Below are 19,286 nucleotides of genomic sequence, written 5' to 3'. Positions count from 1 at the left end.
GAAAATAAGGTTTCAAATGTTTGACCCTAAGCATATAATTAAAAGTTTGTTGCAGATGATATTTTCTAATCAGCTCATACTACAAAAAGTTCAAAATTAAATTATTTTTGTCTTTGAATTTGGGGCAGGAATGAACCAATTACAGGACGTCTTCATGTTCATGAAATATTCAATAGGTATAGAACCTGGAGAGCTTAGTAAAATAGTAGACTTGAACCCATTGCCTTATTCTCCCTTTCTTTTTAGTTGCCCTTTTGAAAGAGGGCTGATGGTAATTTTGTCTCCCAAGCCTCAATGCATATTGAGGAGAGATTAACTAAATAAACACGCTGGACTGGGGAGCAAAAGACCCAGTTATCATCTTGTCACTATTTACTAGCCATCTGGCCTTAAGCAGGTCATTTTAGACCTCAGTTTTCTCTTCTTAAGATGGGAAGACTGTTACTATCTGTCTTCCTCACAGGATTCCTGGGAGGACCAGGTTAATTAGCTAGTGGGCTTAGGAGGCCATCAGGCATGTATGCACACACAACTGTGTGTGTGTGTATATATATGTGTGTATATATGTATATATATATGTAGATGTGTGTGGCATTAGTCTTCATTTTTCTTAAACATTTATTTTCTTGAACTGTCTTGAAATACGCATTCTAAGCTCATTGTTAACCCATTCCATGTATATATTATGGTCCTTTCTCACCCCGCTCCCAGTTCACCCATAACTTTAAGTGTATAATGATTTTTATTCTTGTTTGGGTTTTTTGTTTTTTCTGTTTTGGGGTTATTTTTAATTGAAGTATAGTTTCTGTACAACATTATATGTTACAGGTGTACAATTCTTGTTTTCAATAGTAGGTGAAAGTATTATTTAAATGCCATCTCTGAGAATTAACCTCCTTGTCCAATGGTGCTACGTAAGCATTGCTGTGGCCCTAAGCTTGAAGGGCTGGATAAAAGGAACCCCTGCCTCTGAAGGCTCTGGGCCAGCACACACACACACACACACACACACGCATGCCCCCACACACATATACCCACACACACACATGCATGCAGGTACACCCATGCTGGGGGGGGGGCCTTGACACTCCCGCTAGCCACACCCTCAGATTTCTGCACGACAGCACTTCATTGTCATGGTTATGCTCCACAAATGGTCGTAATGGGGCTTCCTTTGGAGAACAGTGATTGCAAATGAGAAGAGGTCATTGCCCTGAGAGCAAAGAAGCAGGTGGTCTCAAGGCTGTGACACTTGGCAGAACCTAGATGGGTCTGGACAATTTGAATCTAAATATGAAGTGCTGGGGCTTCCCTGGTGGTGCAGTGGTTGGGGGTCCACCTGCCGATGCAGGAGACACGGGTTCGTGCCCTGGTCTGGGAAGATCCCACATGCCGCGGAGCGGCTGGGCCTGTGAGCCATGGCCGCTGAGCCTGCGCGTCCGGAGCCTGTGCTCCGCAATGGGAGAGGCCACAACAGCGAGAGGCCCGTGTACCGCAAAAAAAAAAAAAATTAAATAAATAAATAAATACGAAGTGCTGGAAATGGAAAAGCACTTTTCACCCTAGTAGACTGGAAGGGTCTGCATTAGCCCCTGGAGGAGTCATTTGTGGCTCGAGGACAGGTTAGGAGAATTAGGGACCCTCATTCATTTCTCATCGATCCATCCATTCACATATTTATTGAGCACCTGTCATGAACCAGCCCCAGTGCTTTGTGCTGCGCAGAGAGGCAGTGAAAAAATAGTCTGGGTCCCTGCTCGTGAAAATTACAGATAATTACAACGCACAGAATGGCTTCAGCAGACTTTCTCCCCTCTTCTGCTCTCTTTGAAGGCGTACGCAGTGTGATAGTCAGAGAAAGTTGTAGAAAAGCAGCTTGAGTTTATTTTTACCTTTCCACGGCTATAGCTGTGATCCACTCAGTCCGCTGTGATGCAGCTTCTGCTCTCTCTGCGCTCCTCTGAGATGTTCTTTGAAATGTCTCTGGCCGGTTTCTGTTGCTGTTACAGACGACTGAGCTAGCAGGATTGAGGGAAGCAGCTGGCAGGCCAGAGCGAGGACCTGGCTCCATCCTCTGCTCCAGGGCCTCGTTCTCGCTGGAGCTGGACCCTTTCAGGGACACAAATACTAGCATGTCATGTTGGTCTTGCAAAGGCTGCTTCATGAGAATGGAATCAGGAGCAATGGAAGGTGGATAGCTGGGGCTGTTTTGGGCAGGCACCAATTGTCAGTGTACTGGATATTCATTTCCATGAGTCTGTCTCCTTAGTGCATCTGTGAATTTCTTTTCTAATAATGTTTTGCCCACAGAGGACACATGGTTAATGCTGATTGGTTTCAGCACTTTGAGATAGAATCTAGATATCAGCACTCTGCACCTTCCAGTATAAACACCTTTGTTAGAAAGTACAGCCCTGCGGGTATTCCCAGAAACTCTGTGATAAGCACGGTCGGTATTGAGGAGTTGTGAGTGGTGTGGGCCCCCTGATCTAACAGTTATGAAGCAGGAGGCCTGAAACCATGACTTAACTCCTCTGCAGGTGGGAGAGGCTGGGCTGAGGGAGAAATCAGCACCTGTTCATCCTTGATGCTCTGATGAGCCCAAGGCTGCTGTGCTGGACACACACTTGTTAGTTCCTCAGGCTAACAAGGTTGATGTGGGAGGTACTTTCTGTGCCATTCCCCTTTCCCTGAATGTGTTCCTTTATACACCCAGGTTGTCTCAGGCACTTGGGAGACAGAGGTGAGCAGAAAGTAGCCTATTGCATGTAGACTTGGAAAGGGCTTTGGAGGTCATCCCCATCCCACCTCGGACCACCAGCATCCCCCCACCCCAGCTGCCATCACAACGATATGCTTGTACTGGTGCCCGTTTTTACCTATGTTGGATGCATGTGCCAGTGGGTTTCCTGCTTTCCTGGTAGTCTGGAACCTTTGACAGTGGACAGGAGGAAAATAGGAGGAGTGAATATTCATTTGGCTTCTCTTCTCCTGTCCTTTATTTCAGAGCTTTAGGGAGAGCTGATATCTCATTTTCTGCTGTGGTCCCCAAGTCAACTTAACTTCTCTAAACTCTATTACCTAGCTAATGGTTGCATTTGTGTGGATAAATGAGGAAATGTATACTTTTGGGTAAAGAATACAACTTTCAGAAATGTTTACGTCAATTTAGGCTTTCGATGAAGCTATGGATGTTTCTGTAGAATATTTAAATAATACCTAAGCTGTTTACATGACTCTTCTCACTATTGTGGTTAAGCTGCCTCTGCCTCCACCCCTGAACAGCATGTATCCCAGGAGTGGCTCCATCCCGCAGCACTGAACTGTTCATAAAACCAGGAGGGAGGATGGCGTGGTGGGTTCCGTGCAAAGTGGCACATGTGCAGTCCCTTCATACTGTGAGTATTCAGTTCCATTTCTTACTGGAAGGCATAAAACAAATTGCTTATGTGCATGTTTAAACCACAAAAATGTCCTGGCAGAAAGAGAATGCGTGGGGATATTTCTTTCCACAACCCACAGTGGAATGAACAGGAAAAGTAGTTCCAGCTAAAGGAGAAGCATAAGCCTGCCGTGGACAATCTCTTCAATTTCCAAAATGTATTTTCCACATTCTTTTTTGAATACAAAAAGTCTCAAATATTTCTCCAACCACAGCTCAACATATATATGTTATTGAAAATGTGTGTTACTCCTTCACATCTGGGAAAGAAAAATTCTTTTGGGGGTGTGTGTGTGTCTTTAACCAGTATTTTCGAAGCAGAAAACGGGATTACAGATTACAAGGACCTTAGAATTTCTTGAGTTCAAAGTAGGCTGTGAATAAGAGTGGCTGTCTGTCCACCGCCCCCCCCCCCACCAAATATACAGCATCTGGGTTAATTCATTACTTTTTTTTTTAACATCTTTATTGGAGTATAATTGCTTTACAATGGTGTGTTAGTTTCTGCTGTATAACAAAGTGAATCAGCTATACATACACATATATCCCCATATCCCCTCCCTCTTGTGTCTCCCTCCCACCCTCCCTATCCCACCCCTCTAGGTGGTCACAAAGCACCGAGCTGATCTCCCTGTGCTATGTGGCTGCTTCCCACTAGCTATCTATTTTACGTTTGGTAGTGTATATATGTCCATGCCACTCTCTCGCTTTGTCACAGCTTACCCTTCCCCTTCTCCGTGTCCTCAAGTCCATTCTCTAGTAGGTCTGTGTCTTTATTCCTGTCTTACCCCTAGGTTCTTCATGACATTTTTTTGTTCTTAAATTCCATATATATGTGTTAGCATACGGTATTTGTTTTTCTTTTTCTGACTTACTTCACTCTGTATGGCAGACTCTAGATCCATCCACCTCACTACAAATAACTCAATTTCGTTTCTTTTTATGACTGAGTAATATTCCATAGTATATATGTGCCACACCTTCTTTATCCATTCATCTGTCCATGGACACTTAGGTTGCTTCCATGTCCTGGCTATTGTAAATAGAGCTGCAATGAACATGGTGGTACATGACTTTAAATCATGGTTTTCTCAGGGTATATGCCCAGTAGTGGGATTGCTGGGTCGTATGGTAATTCTATTTTTGGTTTCTTAAGGAACCTCCATACTGTTCTCCATAGTGGCTGTATCAATTTACCTTCCCACCAACAGTGTAAGAGGGTTCCCTTTTCTCCACACCCTCTCCAGCATTTATTGTTTGTAAATTTTTACATGATGGCCATTCTGACCGGTGTGAGGTGATACCTCATTGTAGTTTTGATTTGCGTTTCTCTAATGATTAATGATGTTGAGCATCCTTTCATGTGTTTGTTGGCCACCTGTATATCTTCTTTGGAGAAATGTCTATTTAGGTCTTCTACCCATTTTTGGATTGGGTTGTTTGTTTTTTTGATATTGAGCTGCATGAACTGTTTGTAAATTTTGGAGATTAATCCTTTGTCAGTTGCTTCATTTGCAAATATTTTCTCCCATTCTGAGGGTTGTCTTTTCCTCTTGTTTATGGCTTCCTTTACTGTGCAAAAGCTTTTAAGTTTCATTAGGTCACATTTGTTTATTTTTGTTTTTATTTCCATTTCTCTAGAAGGTGAGTCAAAAAGGATCTTGCTGTGATTTATGTCATAGAGTGTTCTGCCTATGTTTTCCTCTAAGAGTTTGATAGTGTCTGGCCTTACATTTAGGTCTTTAATCCATTTGGAGTTTGTTTTTGTGTTTGGTGTTAGGGAGTGTTCTAATTTCATTCTTTTACGTATAGCTGTTCAGTTTTCCCAGCACCACTTATTGAAGAGGCTGTCTTTTCTCCATTGTATATTCTTGCCTCCTTTATCAAAAATAAGGTGACCGTATGTGCGTGGGTTTATCTCTGGGCTTTCTGTCCTGTTCCACTGATCTATATTTCTGTTTTGGGGCCAGTATCATACTCTCTTGATTACTGTAGCTTTGTGGTATAGTCTGAAGTCAGGGAGCTCATTTTTCTTTCTCAAGATTGCTTTGGCTATTCGGGGTCTTTTGTGTTTCCATACAAGTTGTGAAATTTTTTGTTCTAGTTCTGTGAAAAATGCCATTGGTAGTTTGATAGAGATTGCATTGAATCTGTAGATTACTTTGGGTAGTAGAGTCATTTTCACAATGTTGATTCTTCCAATCCAAGAACATGGTATATCTCTCCATCTGTTTGTATCATCTTTAATTTCTTTCATCAGTGTCAGTCCATTACTTTTTAAATAGAGCATTTTATCATAAAGATGGGAATCTTGATAGCGTCAAATAGGTGGTTTTATTTTCCAGAATATGTAGAGTTGGGCCATTCTTTTAGAGTTAGAAAAAAAGGGTATTACATCACAGTGTATTTCTTCTTATTTATGAAGAGAAGATATATTTAATGTCATAAGTACACAGCTAAAATGTATTTGAGGCATTTTCCAGAGTGGAGATACCGCTTGAAACCCAGAATAAGATAACTTTTTTGCTGGACTATTAGCCAATTTGGAGTTGTGTGTAATCAATACAGACAATGGATAGTTCAACACGGACTGATTTAATTAATAAATAATAGTGCAGAAAGGGGAAAGTACACTATTACGCTTTTTATGATTTGGGGGATACTAATGTCTCTGGATATATGTCCGCAAGTGTCAGTATAGAAGCCAAGTCCTTGTGGTTCCTGTCAAGAAAGTAGGGGCAATGTGTGTGGGTTCGTCGTGAAGGAATTCAGTTACTAATATGTCTAAGAAAAGCCTAGAAATAAAATTGAATTTACCATTCACTTATGAGTATTTTGAATTTATATAAGTGTTTACTTCATTATTTCTTTAAATAACAAGTACCAGGAAGACGTTATAAATATCTTATATTTTAAAGTTTGATGTTCATACATATTATAAAGCATTTATCTCAAAAAAGTATGTAATATATTTGGAGACAAATAAGAATACTTTTAAAGGTAAAAGCATTTGCACAGCTATTTTATAAAACCTAGTTGATACTAGGAAAGCAATGAAAGGCTGTTTCAACTTAATGACAGACGTCTCAAAATCTATTTTTAAGTTAACAGCTTTTTAGCACCCAGTGCCTAGAAAACCAGAACCCCAGAAACTTGCACTTCAGCAAAAGTTGGACTCCTGAGAGCTTCCTGGGAGCTGTGCATTGTATCGTAAAATGAAGTGTAAACTCGTCATAGGTCATAGGTGTGTCTTTTTCATTCCGTGTATCCTCAGCATCCAGCGTTACGTCTGACATGTAATCTATATGTAATCAATATTTATCGCTAAATAAATGGGTGAATTTTTTAAAAAAAAGGAAGGGAGGAAGGAAAGAAAGGTCCTAGAAAATGGAAAAGCTTCACAAAAAGCTAGTTTTCAGTGCTTTTTCCATATTAATTGTAGCCGTGATAGCCCCTATCTCTAAAGCTTTGCTTGGGGAGGTGCAGAGGAGGGGCAGGGAGTGCTCCTGCAGGAGCTGCCATGACACTGTCACAGGTACCGTGATCCAGCTTGAATCTGGGGTTTTATGTGCAGGCATCTATGTTATCACCATGGCTGTCACTGAGTCGGGAAATGAGTTTTATGCTGATGATAGGAGCTGAGAGCATAGGAACAACGGCTGAGTATAATTATTTGGTACTGAATGCACTTGTCTGTGTTGTGATATAGGATGAGGGAACTCTGCAAGCCCAGGAGATGGCTGGGAAGGGCAGCGTGACCTGCAGGGTGCCCTGTCTCCGTCCCCTGTGCTAGCAGCTTTAGTGAGCTCATACTGAAGAGAATCTTACAGGCAACCTAAGGTAAATCCACTGGGATGCAAGAGAGAGATTTTTATCTAGGGAAAAGACCTGCAATGAACGAGTGTGGCTTTTATTATTTATTACTCCTTTCCACAGTGTTGAAAGCAGGTGGAGCTGTTTTCCCAGCTATACAGAGTGAAAATGGACACAAGAAAAATACTTGAAGAAACTTTGAATTATCCAAGGACTAATTTTTTTTAAGAAAAATTTACATTTGTTGAGCATCTGTTATGTGCCACATACCTTTAGATGCTATCGAATTTTGGGGGGGGGGGTGCGTTTATTTTTTTTTAAATTGAGATATAATTTACACACTGTAGCATTCACGTTTTAAAAGTGTACAGTTTTCAGTATATTCACAAGGCTGTGCCACCATCACCACTGCCTGATTCTGGAACATTTTCATTACCTCCAAAAAAGAGCTCGTTAGCTACTCCCCATTCTTCTCTCCCCTCATCCCTAGGTAATCACTAATCTATTTTCCGTCTCTGTGGATTTGCCTGTTCTGGAAACTTTGCCTCGTACAGTACATGGCCTTTTGTGTCTGGCTTCTTTCGCTTAGCATAATGTTTTCAAGGTCCATCCGTATCTTGGCGTATAACTGTACTTCATTCCTTTTTTATGGCGGAATAATATTGTGAACAATGGAATAATAATATGAACAATGGAATAATATTCCATTGTGTGGATATACCATATCTGTTTATCCATTCATCAGTTGATAGACATTTGGATTCCACTTTCTGGCGATTATGAATAATGCTGATATGACCATTTGTGTGCAGGTTTTTGTGTGGATCTATGTTTTTGTTTCCCGTGGTGGTACCTAGGAGTGGAACTGCTGGGTCATATGATAACTCTGTGTTTAACTTTTTGAGGACCTGCCAGGCTATTTCCCACAGTGGTTGTACATTTTACAGCCATTTTAGTTAAGTGTGAGGTGGCATCTCATTGTGGTTTCGATTTGCATTTCTCTAATGACCAGTGATGTTGAGCATCTTTTCATGTGCTTATTTTCCTGTGTGAATATCTTTTTTAGAGAAATGTCTGGGAAGTAGAGTTGTTTGGTATTTTTATGCATTTCTGAATTATTCAGGAGACAAAAATTAAGGCAGACTTTAATTCAAACCATCACCAGATATTTATTAAGCACTTTCTATGTGCCTGCTGGTCACTGCTTGGGAAGATGGCATTCATAGATACTTTGGGGTGAGATCGTCTCTGAACTTGGAAGAAGTTTTTGAATGCTGATTATGACCTTACGTATTTTAAAAAATAAATCTCTTTATCTTGTCTGAATTCTGCAATAAATTACATCTTAGCATTATTTCTACTGCTTCGAGACTCTATTAAATTATTTATTTAAGGCCTTACAACATGTTTATTATGTACCAGGCATTTTGGTAAGCCCTTTATAAATGTGAATTCATTTAATTCTCATTACAATCAATAGTAGATATTCCCATCATCCCCATTTTACAGATGAGGAAGCTGAAGCAAAAGGAGATCGCAGGTAACTTGCTCAGCCTCACACAGCAAGTGAGGCCGTATGGTTCTGGACCACCTGTTTCGTTCTTTTGTTTGTTTTTTAGCGGCTTAAAACCATAGAAGTTTATTATTTCCTAAGATCCTGTGAGATGACTGGCTCAACTGGGCAGTTCTGTCCCAGGTGACATGGACTGTTGCTGGGCTCACCTGGGCTTGAACATCCAAGATGGCGCACTCACGCTGCTGAAACTTGGGTGGGAGTTGATCTGGAGCTGTCAGTGTGAGCACCTCAGACCTCCTTCACGTGGCATCTTCACATGGCTTGGGCTCTCATAACATAGCGGCTTCCAAAAGGTTGCAAGTGGAAGCTGCCAGTACTCTTCAGGCTTGGGCTTAGATGTCTCAGAACAGCACTTGGGCTGCTTTCTACTGGTAAAGGCCCGTCCAGACTTAAGGTGAGGACAAAGAAACTCCGCCTTTTGTGAGAAGCAGCTCTCCCATGCAGGGAGGAGAACAACACTGAGGACCATCTCCAGAGAGCAGCTACCTCAGACACGAAGTGATCTTTGTCTAGTTTTAAGAATTTTCCAGAAATATAGCAAAGGTATAAACCAAGGGAAATTTGACCTTTGTTTTGTTTGCAATTTCATTCATTATATTTGAGTCACTAATATAACACACCCACATCAGTGTTTGTAGTTGTCCCATTCATGGTGAGTCAGCGTTTAGATTCACATATCTGATTGCTTCTCTTTTTTTTCTGGGCCACCTGTTTTACAGCACCGTGTTCTTCTGTCTCTCTTATGCTGTGTTGTCTCTTGAATACCCAGTATTTGGAATGAGGAATGTATAAGTTCAATCGTGCATTTATTTGACAAAGGTTTGTTGAATGCTACCCTGTGCCAGTCACTGCTCTAGACTCTGAGGAAGCACCATTGGGGACATTGAATAGACCCCCCCCCCCCGTCCTCGTGGGATTTCCCTTTTAGTGGACCAAACAGACCATATCCTGTAACCAGGGGAGAGAGGCTGATGGTGGTGGAAGGAGTGTTTAAGTAGGAGTCAGGGGCAGCTTTTCTCAGTAGGTGATATTTAAACAGCAACGGGAATGAAGTGAACCACAGGGGTGTCTGGACGAACAGCATTCCAGACTGAAGAACCTGCAGATGCAAAGGCCCTGAGGTCGGATACTGTTTGCTCCGTTCCTCATTCCAACCACTGAGAGCCGGGTGGGGTGGGGGGACTTATATCTGAAACAAGCTTATGCCTCACTGATTTCTCCTCAAACACTCTTCTCTTCCTGCTTCCTTGTTCAGCTGCTACTTCCTGGGCTGCTTCTTCTCAGTCTCCTTTCCTACGTCCCCACCTCTGGGTACCTCTGAACACTGGAACCCCTTGAGCTCGGTTTGAAGACCCTCCTCTTCTCTCCTCGTGCCCCAGCTTGGGGTCTTACCCAGCTCCATGGTAACCATGGATACCACCTACACCCTGAAAACCCCTAAGCTTGAATCTCCAGACTGGACCTCTCTCCCCCTGAACGCCAGGCTCGTAATCCTACTGCCCATTTTTTTTTTTTTTGCGGTACGCGGGCCTCTCACTGCTGTGGCCTCTTCCATTGCGGAGCACAGGCTCCGGACGCGCAGGCTCAGCGGCCATGGCTCACGGGCCCAGCCGCTCCGCGGCATGTGGGATCCTCCCGGACCGGGGCACGAACCACGTCCCCTGCATCGGCAGGCGGACTCTCAACCACTGCGCCACCAGGGAAGCCCTCTACTGCCCATTTAACATCTCCAGTCAGAGGTCTAATAGCATCTTAAACTTAACCTATCCAAGTGCACTCAACTCTTCTACCCAAAATGAATTTGGGGTTTTATGTGCAGGTGGGTGCCTTTTGGTTAGTGCCCCTACTTTAAAAGCGTCCACTTGCTCACTTTGGCCTATAGGATGACTGTTGCTGCTTAGCCTCGCTTTCCAGACGCTTCACAACCTGGCTTATCCCACTTCTCCTCCAGCTTTGTCTTCCACCATCCACACCCACAATCCCAGACGGACTGGGCTCTGTCAATCTGGCACTGGTGAGCGACGTCTGCCATCCCCTCTGCCTGGCCTCTCATCTCTTCCCTTTCACTCCCTAACGGAAGCTTACCCATCCTCAAATGCACAGCTCAGACGTTATGTTCTGTAAAAAGCTTTCCTCTGCTACTCCAGTAAGGACTCTACTGGGCTTTTCTCTTAGTATTTGTATTATTCAGGGTCCTCCAGAGAAACAGAACCAATAGACCAATAGAATATATACATATATATATATATATTTATATAGAATATATATAGAGAATATAGAATATAATATTATAACATGTAATTGCTATATAGATAATATATATAATATTCTATATATATATATACAGAATATATATATTTTATATACAGGGGTGTGTGTGTGTGTGTGTGTGTGTGTGTGTGTATACACACGTATCTGAGAGAAAGAACTTTTAAGGAATTTAAGACTCATGCAATCATGGAGCTGGTAAGTCTGAAGTTTGCAGGGCTGTAAGAGTCGATGTCACAGCCTTAAGTCCAAAATCCATACAGCAGGCGAGTAGGCAGGAAACCCAGGCAGAGTTTCTGTGTTGCAGTCTTGAGGCAGCATTGCTTCTTCCTCAGGAAATCAGTTCTGATGTTAAAGCCTTCCACTGATTGGATGAGGCCCACCCACATTATGGCAGGTAATCTGCTTTACTTCAAATCAGCTTACTGTAAATGCTAATCACATCCATCAGTACCTTTACATCAATATCTGAACTAGTGTTTGGCCAAGCAACTGGACACCAGAGCCCATCCAAATTATCCATTAGAATAAATTCATTACTTGCTCATGCTAGGCTTCTCCTTTGGCCACAACTCAGTGCTATACTTATACATCGGACCTTCTATTCCAAACGTGTATTAGTTATTCATTGTTGTATAATAAGTTCCCTCCCCCCCCGCCCCATTCATTCTCTCAGTTTCGAGGTTTGGGATCTGGGAGTGGCTTAGCCAGCTGGTTCTCGCTCAGGGTCTCTAGCGAGGTGGCAGTCACAATATTGACTGGAGCTGCAGCCATCTCGAGATTTGACTGGGGCTGAAAAATCTGCTCACATGACTGTTAGCAGACCTTAATCCCTCGCTGGGTGTTGGCCAGAGACCAAGCTGCTCAGCCTGCAGGCCTGTGCAACATGGCGGCTTGCTTCCCAGAACAAGTGGTCTGAAGAGAGAGGGGAAGAGAGAGAACCCAAAACAGCAACCAGCCTCTTACGACCTATTCTTGAACGTCAAATACCTTCACTTCTCCCGTGTATTTGTCACACGAACCCATCCTAGCCTGGGGGTGTGTGGAGAGGACTACAGGAGGCTGTGAACAGCCTTCCTTCGGCTACCTCAGAAGGAGAACCTTGTCACATCAGCTTTTTTCCCCTACCACGAGGTATGGTGTATGGTACATACAAGACTTGCAATCAGTGGACGTTTGTGGAGTGAATAACTGACCGAATGAGGAATCAGGCCCAGAGAATATGAAGTCGTGCTGAAATTATGATTGCATTTCGCACTGGAAAATAATGTGCAAAAAAGAAGAGTAAGAGTTTCTTCTCCTAGATTATTGGAGGTGTTTTCGTTGCTATTTTACCCTCTAATCATTTGGGTCCACAAATATTTTAAAAATCATATTTAAGGGAAAGACTGACTGAATCACTTTGCTTTTCTCCAAACAATTAGTTTCCACTGAAAAAAAAGTTGGGATTTTTTTTTTCTCTTTTTGGTGGGGTGGATGTTGGGTGACCTCTGGGTCAACAGGGAAGGTAGTTTTGATATGGAACCAGGTAGAGTGCACCTGGGTGGTACTGGTTACAACCATGCCGAGTTTAAATGGCTCAAGCACACTGGGCACTGAGATTCTTATGGAAAATAAGAATCTTATTTTTCTTAATAAGATGGGGGGATGATTAAGAAAACCTTACTTTCTCACAAATATAACACAGAATTGTTAAATGTTGCTTCAACTGTTCATTTCAATTTTAAATGCTAGAGAAAAGTGAAAGCATGCAATGGTCAGTATCATCTGGGTCTTTTTACTGCCATATAATGTGCTTCATTGAAACCATATTTCTGGCTGAAATATCAGAAATTTGTGTTACTGGCGACAGTGTTGCCACCTTTCTTTATTTTCTGTTTTTAATTTTCGAGGGGCCCGTGCATTGGTTTATTGGGAATTCTTACAAATCGGAGAAACTTTTATTTTCTAAATGAAACAGTACCCCATTGCTACAGGATACATAAGTTTTGATTTCATATGTTTAATTTAAATAAAGTAGAAATATGGGGACTTCCCTCCTCACAGACCTGAGTGTGGCAGGAATTGTCATGTTTCCCTCTGATGAGAAGTTGAGGGACTAGTCTAGCTTCTCAGTGGGAACAGCTGAAAGGAACATATCAGGAAAGAAAGAGTGTATTTAAAAGGAATGCTTAACTGGTTAGACAAACTAAAATAAGCATGTACAACATTGGAGAGAAAAATGAAGGTGTGATGAAAGAAAAAGTGTAGTTTCCTACAGAATGGCTGGGAAAAGAAGAGTTGGTTTTCTTAATGCTCCACTAAGCATAAAAATAAAACCCTCTATACTTGAAAAAAAAAAGTAAGGGGAAAAGGTTTTCCATTCCCTTTAACAGAAAGGGAAATTAGAAAGCAAGAAAAAAGTTGAAAAACACGTGACAATTTCTATAAAAAAGAATGAGCCATCTCTGCTAGAATTCACTGAATTGAGCCTTTTGCCCCAAATGTGTTTTTTTTTAAAGAATTGTATTTACCTGATAGCAACTGATTTGATTTTGAAATATAAACATATTTTCAAAAGCAAGAAAACGTGTTTAAAGGTTGTTTCCATCTATCGACATAGCACAGATCATAGGAAAGGACTCTTGCTTATTCTGTGGGTCTCAGGGAGCTGCCACCTGCAGAGGTCAAGGCTAATAGGTGTTTGCTCAAGGGTAAGCGTGAAGGCAGACGTCTTCCTTTAACAAAGGGCTTGCTCATTGTTTCCTGACCGTCAGCCCTAGTCACTGGCCAGTGAAGCCATGATGGTAGAAATCCCTGTCTACTTCCACAAGAAGTCAGTAAGGTCTATTGCAGAAGAGACTTCTTGATCAGCCCTTCCTCCTTCAAGCTGACTTTTGGATGAATGAATGAATGTGGGGAAAATGGGCATTCTAGTTGGACTATCTTAATGAAGTTGAATTTAAACAGGAAGGTTATGAAAGTTTTACAGGTCTATGAATCATCAATTCTACCTTTCCTGCCCCCTTGAAACTCAAAACACCCAAGACGGTCACAGATGTGCAACAAATACATTCTTAAGAGTCTCTTGCCCAGTTGCCATTAGCTGTCTTGCTTTTCAGAAATTGGCCCCACGATCTCCTTGCATCTCTCTCTCTCTGACTCCTCGATAGATAGATGATAGATAGATAGATAGATAGTCAGATAGACAGATACACACGCACACAATGGCCTTGCATATGTGGCATTGCTGTTTAACAAAAGCAGTTTCCTTAAGTTCTATAAGAGTCCTGATTTCTGATTTCTTGGGATATGAAAAGTCTCTGCAGACCTCATCACATATGGATAGGATCCCTTCTGAAACATTGCAGTCTTTGCACACAGACATGGCTGTCAGTGTATATTCTCTACCTCAAAGCTGTATTTTCCTCTTTATTTCTCTGTAGATGGTATAATCATCACTAGCAGCAGTCATGTGACCACACACTGATGGTAGACATTGTTTTGCTCTGCGTATCACTGCATGTACTCCCACCTCTTGGCTTGTCCAGAGTATTCCAGAGGAAAGCTCATCTTGGCTCATTGTAGGTGAAATGCCCACCCTGGGCCAATCTACTGAAACCAAGACCAGGTCATATTAGCACATGGCAGCTCCTGTGTGGATGGTGGCAGCAGCAGTTCCTGGATGACATGGGTGTCCACTGAGTCATTGTGGATGAGCCAGCATTTAATTTGTAACTAATAAATTGGCTTTGTTGTCACAAAAAGGAGCTTTTGGGAACACGATAGGTGCCTTCTTTTGTTCTAATGACTTTTTTAGGGATAAAGAATTGATGCTAAATAAATTCTGCTGGATTAGTGACCCCAAGTACCCTGTAAGGTCTAATTCTTTTAAGGGCTTAGGGCAGGGCAGCTGGTGGGTGCTCAGCCTTGGTGCGGGTGGACAGCAGTTCTTACTCACTCATAACATACCCGCACTCTGCCTCTCAACAGACAGGCAGTGGAGCCTAACCCTGGGCTACATGTGTGGGAGGTTTTGTTCATAGTCTCAGACATGGAGTGATACAAAGGCAAAGTCAGGGTGGAATGAGCCATAAAGGCAGGACATGCAAATCAGAGCCTCTGTCCTAAGCATTTAGGCAGAGGGGGAATTTAGGTAGGAGACAAGAGCTTGGAATTGATGTGCCAAAGAAGAGCAAAAATATCTAGACAGGAGGGTAGAAACAGAATTAGCTAGAATTATGCCTTAGCCACAAGCAATCCTTCTGGGATTCCTTTAAACCTTGGGAGGGAACCATGAAAGGCACTAAAGGAGCTGATTCTGACACCACAATAATAGTAACAATAATAAGAGCAGCTAATATTATCAGATGCTTTCTGTGTGCCGGCATGCGTGCTGACTGCTTTATAACAATGATCTCATTTGGCAAGACCAGGTTTTTATATTGAGTTTATTTTAAAATGGAGACCCTATGATCCATTTCTACGTGAAGAAATCCAGGACTGCGGCTCCTTCTTACGCATTCCTTTCAGCCTGACCCTTTGGGAATATTTTGATGAATCCTTAATTTTCTGACATGCAATGATTTTAGATTAGATTTTTAATGTGATGGTGATAGAGCTTTTACGGCTTGTCCTCCTCAGTTGCTTGAGAACGTTCTGGTGAGCAGTTAGTTTGGTACTTCTCTGTAATTATCATTTCTCTGGCAATTGGCTAATATCATCATCAGGAAATCATTGCTTTCTTTAGCCCTTAAAAATGTGCTGTTTACCTCCTTTCTATGGGTTTTTGGTAAGAAACTTTTAGTTCTTATTTAGCTGTTATTTAAATGTTACTGTTATCTCTATGACAAGTCAGCATATTATTTTGAACAGTTCTAAAGGGTTTCCTTCCTTTCTTAGGGTTTTTGATTGTCCAGTGAGCACGAGACTGCTTTGTTCCGAATATTAATGACCAGTTAGGGCAGGAAGCACCACTTTTTGTTTGGAATCTCTTTTGCCATGAGTGTGTATTTTTTTTCCCTGGAACTCAAAATATTGTATGAGTATTAGGCTTCTAACCATCTTAATGCAAATTGCACACGTAAATATATTTTGTCTAGTGGGCTTTTCTGTTAACATTTCTGAGTTTTTGTTTTCGCAGCACAGTGTGTGCTGCCTTTTACATTAGAACAAAAGCCCCCAAATGTCGGCTCATCAGCTGACAATACCAGTTTTGTCTCTTAATTAGAAAAGAGAATAAAGCTGTTTAGGGGTGTCAATAAAATGACAGATGCATCATTAGCAGACGGTGATGGTGGATCAGTTCTGTGCAAATACTTGGAATGGAATTAATAGGAATTTCTGCGAGCATATTTAAATCACAAGCTTGAGGGGGGAGAAGGCAGTGTTTTAATGCAGTGAACTAGTAAAAAAACGGGAGTGAACGACCATTTAAGACGGAATTAAAAGTGCAAGAGAAATCAAGTTGCAATAGAGACTGTATTCCTAAGAAATGTATATACTATTAATAGATCACAAATGAGCCGTTGTGGATATTGTATGATTAATTCATTTAATAAATACTTATTGAGGGTCTACTACATGCCAGGTGGTAAATTTAATGAGAGTTTAAAGTCCAAAGCCAATGTGACTGCCCCTTGTAATTAGGAGGACAAAATTGCAATCCAGCCATAAATCTCTGAAGAGATTCTTTGAAACCTCTTGCGTTGGATGGTCTCAAACTGTGTAAAATCCAGGTCACTCAGTGAGATTCAAGGGAGAATGCCATGTAGTCTGTATTTCCTGGATGGTTGGCAGGTGCATGTGGGTGTGTGATGCACAAGATACTATGTCATGTTATTCTGTGATCAGGAAGCACTTAACTCACGAGACTAAACACTGTACTTGTCAATTATTATATTCCCAGGGCTTAAAATAGTGCCACCAAAAAGTAGGCACCAATAAATATTTACTAATGAATGGTTGAGCAAAGAATACATATGAAACTGAAGACAAACCATAGACTAATTGGATACGTTTTAAGTATATGAATTATTGTGGTAGAAGACCTTCATTTTATTTGAAATCTATTCGTTTGCTTATTCGTTCTGTGGACACACAGAACATCAGAGCTGTTCCATGCACTGTGCTAGGACTGAGAGTTAAGAAATGAAACAGAGTCCCTGACCTCAAGGAGCCCCCAGTGTTTTTTTTCAATGCGTTTCTTCTTTTTATTGGAGTAGAGTTGATTTACAATGTTGTGTTAGTTTCAGGTGTACAGCAGAGTGATTCAGTTATACAGACATATGTATTTATTTTTTTCAGATTCCTTTCCCTTATAGGTTATTATAAAATATTGAGTAGAGTTCCCTGTGCTATACAGTAGGTCCTTGCTGGTTATCTATTTTATATATAGTAATGTGTATCTGTTAATCCCAAACTCCTAATTTATCCTTTTCCCCTTTGATAACCATACGTTTGTTTTCTATGCCTGTGGGTTTATTTCTGTTTTGTATATAAGTTCATTTGTATCATTTTTTTAAGATTCCACGTATAAGCGATATCATACGGGATTCGTCTGTCTCTGTCTAAGGAGCCTCCCGTTTAGCCTTTATACGCTGAGTGATTTGGTAACTAGAGATCTACCTGTATCCCCCCATGATGTAGAAGAGTACAAGATGTCCCAGACCTCTGAGGGTTGGCCTTGGAGCTGTGTACAAAAGTCAATTTTTTTGGTAAATCTCTGCAGGAAAAATGTGTCCGCCCTTAAGCAGGACCTGGATACATAATACTGTGGGTGACCCTGGGATTATGCCTGTGTATCTCAGGGGCACCCTCTCAGGCTCTGCTCCCATACTCCCCATGTCAAGCACCTTTGTCCCAGTGTTGGAGCTAGTGTATTTACCACTCAGAAGGGATTTTTACTACTCCTTCTTCTATATGACACAATCATTGGTTGATGAATTATGTAATAATCAGTCATAAGTATTTTCTTAATATTTTTAAAGTCTTTAAAATTACTAAAGAAGTAAATTTGATTTAATAGATATTATTCAAAATCAGTAAAATACTTCATGTATGAACTAAAATTTGCATTTACCAAACAAAAATATAACACTTTGCGGTTTGTACTATTTTGTCTTTTAAAATTTTGAGCTAAATAAAAATTCCAAGGGATTACGTAAAATGACAGAATTGTAACACTGGTTCTGTTGCTTCACCATTGTAACCACTGTGCTATCATATTTATTTAGAATCTACTGTTTAAACACAGAACTATGTAGAACCCCCGGATTGGGAGACATGAATTATTCAAAATGAGTTTACATCCTTTTGAACAGTTAAGAACTTACTCTGGAAATAAAAGCATGGCACTGAGTCTGGGTGTGATAGGAGGGAAACCTGTATGATTGGTAGTTCTCCTGACTTAACTTTCAGGCAGGATACCATGTTTATGAAGGGAAATGTAAGAAAAATGTGCTATTCTGATTAAGCCCAACAATTGCTTAGAATTTAGATCCACAGAAGGTTTTTAGGGTGAGGAGTATATAATCAGGAACATTGTTTAGAATCGCTGGTGTGTGGTGATAAGAAAGGGTAGGCTGGGGCTTCCGTGGTGGCGCAGTGGTTGGGAGTCCGCCTGCCGATGCAGGGGACGCGGGTTCGTGCCCCTGTCCGGGAAGAGCCTACATGCCGCAGAGCGGCTGGGCCCGTGAGCCATGGCCGCTGAGCCTGCGCGTCCGGAGCCTGTGCTCCGCAACAGGAGAGGCCGCAACAGTGAGAGGCCCGCGTACCGCAAAAAAAAAAGGTTAAAGAAAGAAAGTGACAAAAACAACACTAGGGTGACTTTGTGAATTATTGCTCTTATTTACTTACCTAGAGATATGAATTGTCCCAGAGTTTGGAGTGCACATAGAAGTAAAGTGGCCCAAACAGCCAAGTTTAAAGGAATCAGAAAGAATACAGACAAGCAGCCCCAGGAAACTCAGTGGATTGAAACTACCCCTGTTGTGCAGAGCATCATCTCGTAGTTGCTATTCATGATTAAGACCTCCAGTCATAAATTTTTTTTAAGTTATGATTATGCGTGATGATATTGAGTCAGGGAAATTTGTGATAAAATTTTCAAATATTGCTATCCTGAATATTTTGTAATAGCTACGGCTATACAAAGCTGGCGCATCAAAAATATTCCATTTCTCTATGATCCAAAACAAAGGTATTGCT

At 41.4% G+C, this 19,286-nt stretch overlaps 1 protein-coding gene across 3 annotated transcripts in view; it reads left to right on the top strand.

The window, feature by feature from the left end:
* The window catches only part of CYP7B1 (cytochrome P450 family 7 subfamily B member 1), a 183,719-nt gene that overhangs the window by 95,231 nt on the left and 69,202 nt on the right, over positions 1-19,286 (top strand). Inside the window, exon 2 of one of the 3 annotated variants that reach the window (XM_073794450.1) lies at positions 3,286-3,398. The exons of the other annotated variants lie outside the window; for them this stretch is intronic. Within the exon in view, the coding sequence (XP_073650551.1) occupies positions 3,379-3,398 (20 nt within the window). The 5' untranslated portion in view covers positions 3,286-3,378. The remainder of the gene's footprint in view (positions 1-3,285; positions 3,399-19,286) is intronic. 3 annotated transcript variants of the gene reach the window in all.

Source organism: Tursiops truncatus, chromosome 17 (genome assembly GCF_011762595.2).
Source record: "Tursiops truncatus isolate mTurTru1 chromosome 17, mTurTru1.mat.Y, whole genome shotgun sequence".
In the NCBI taxonomy this organism is placed as follows: domain Eukaryota; kingdom Metazoa; phylum Chordata; class Mammalia; order Artiodactyla; family Delphinidae; genus Tursiops; species Tursiops truncatus.
This window is presented reverse-complemented; position numbering and strand designations above follow the sequence as displayed.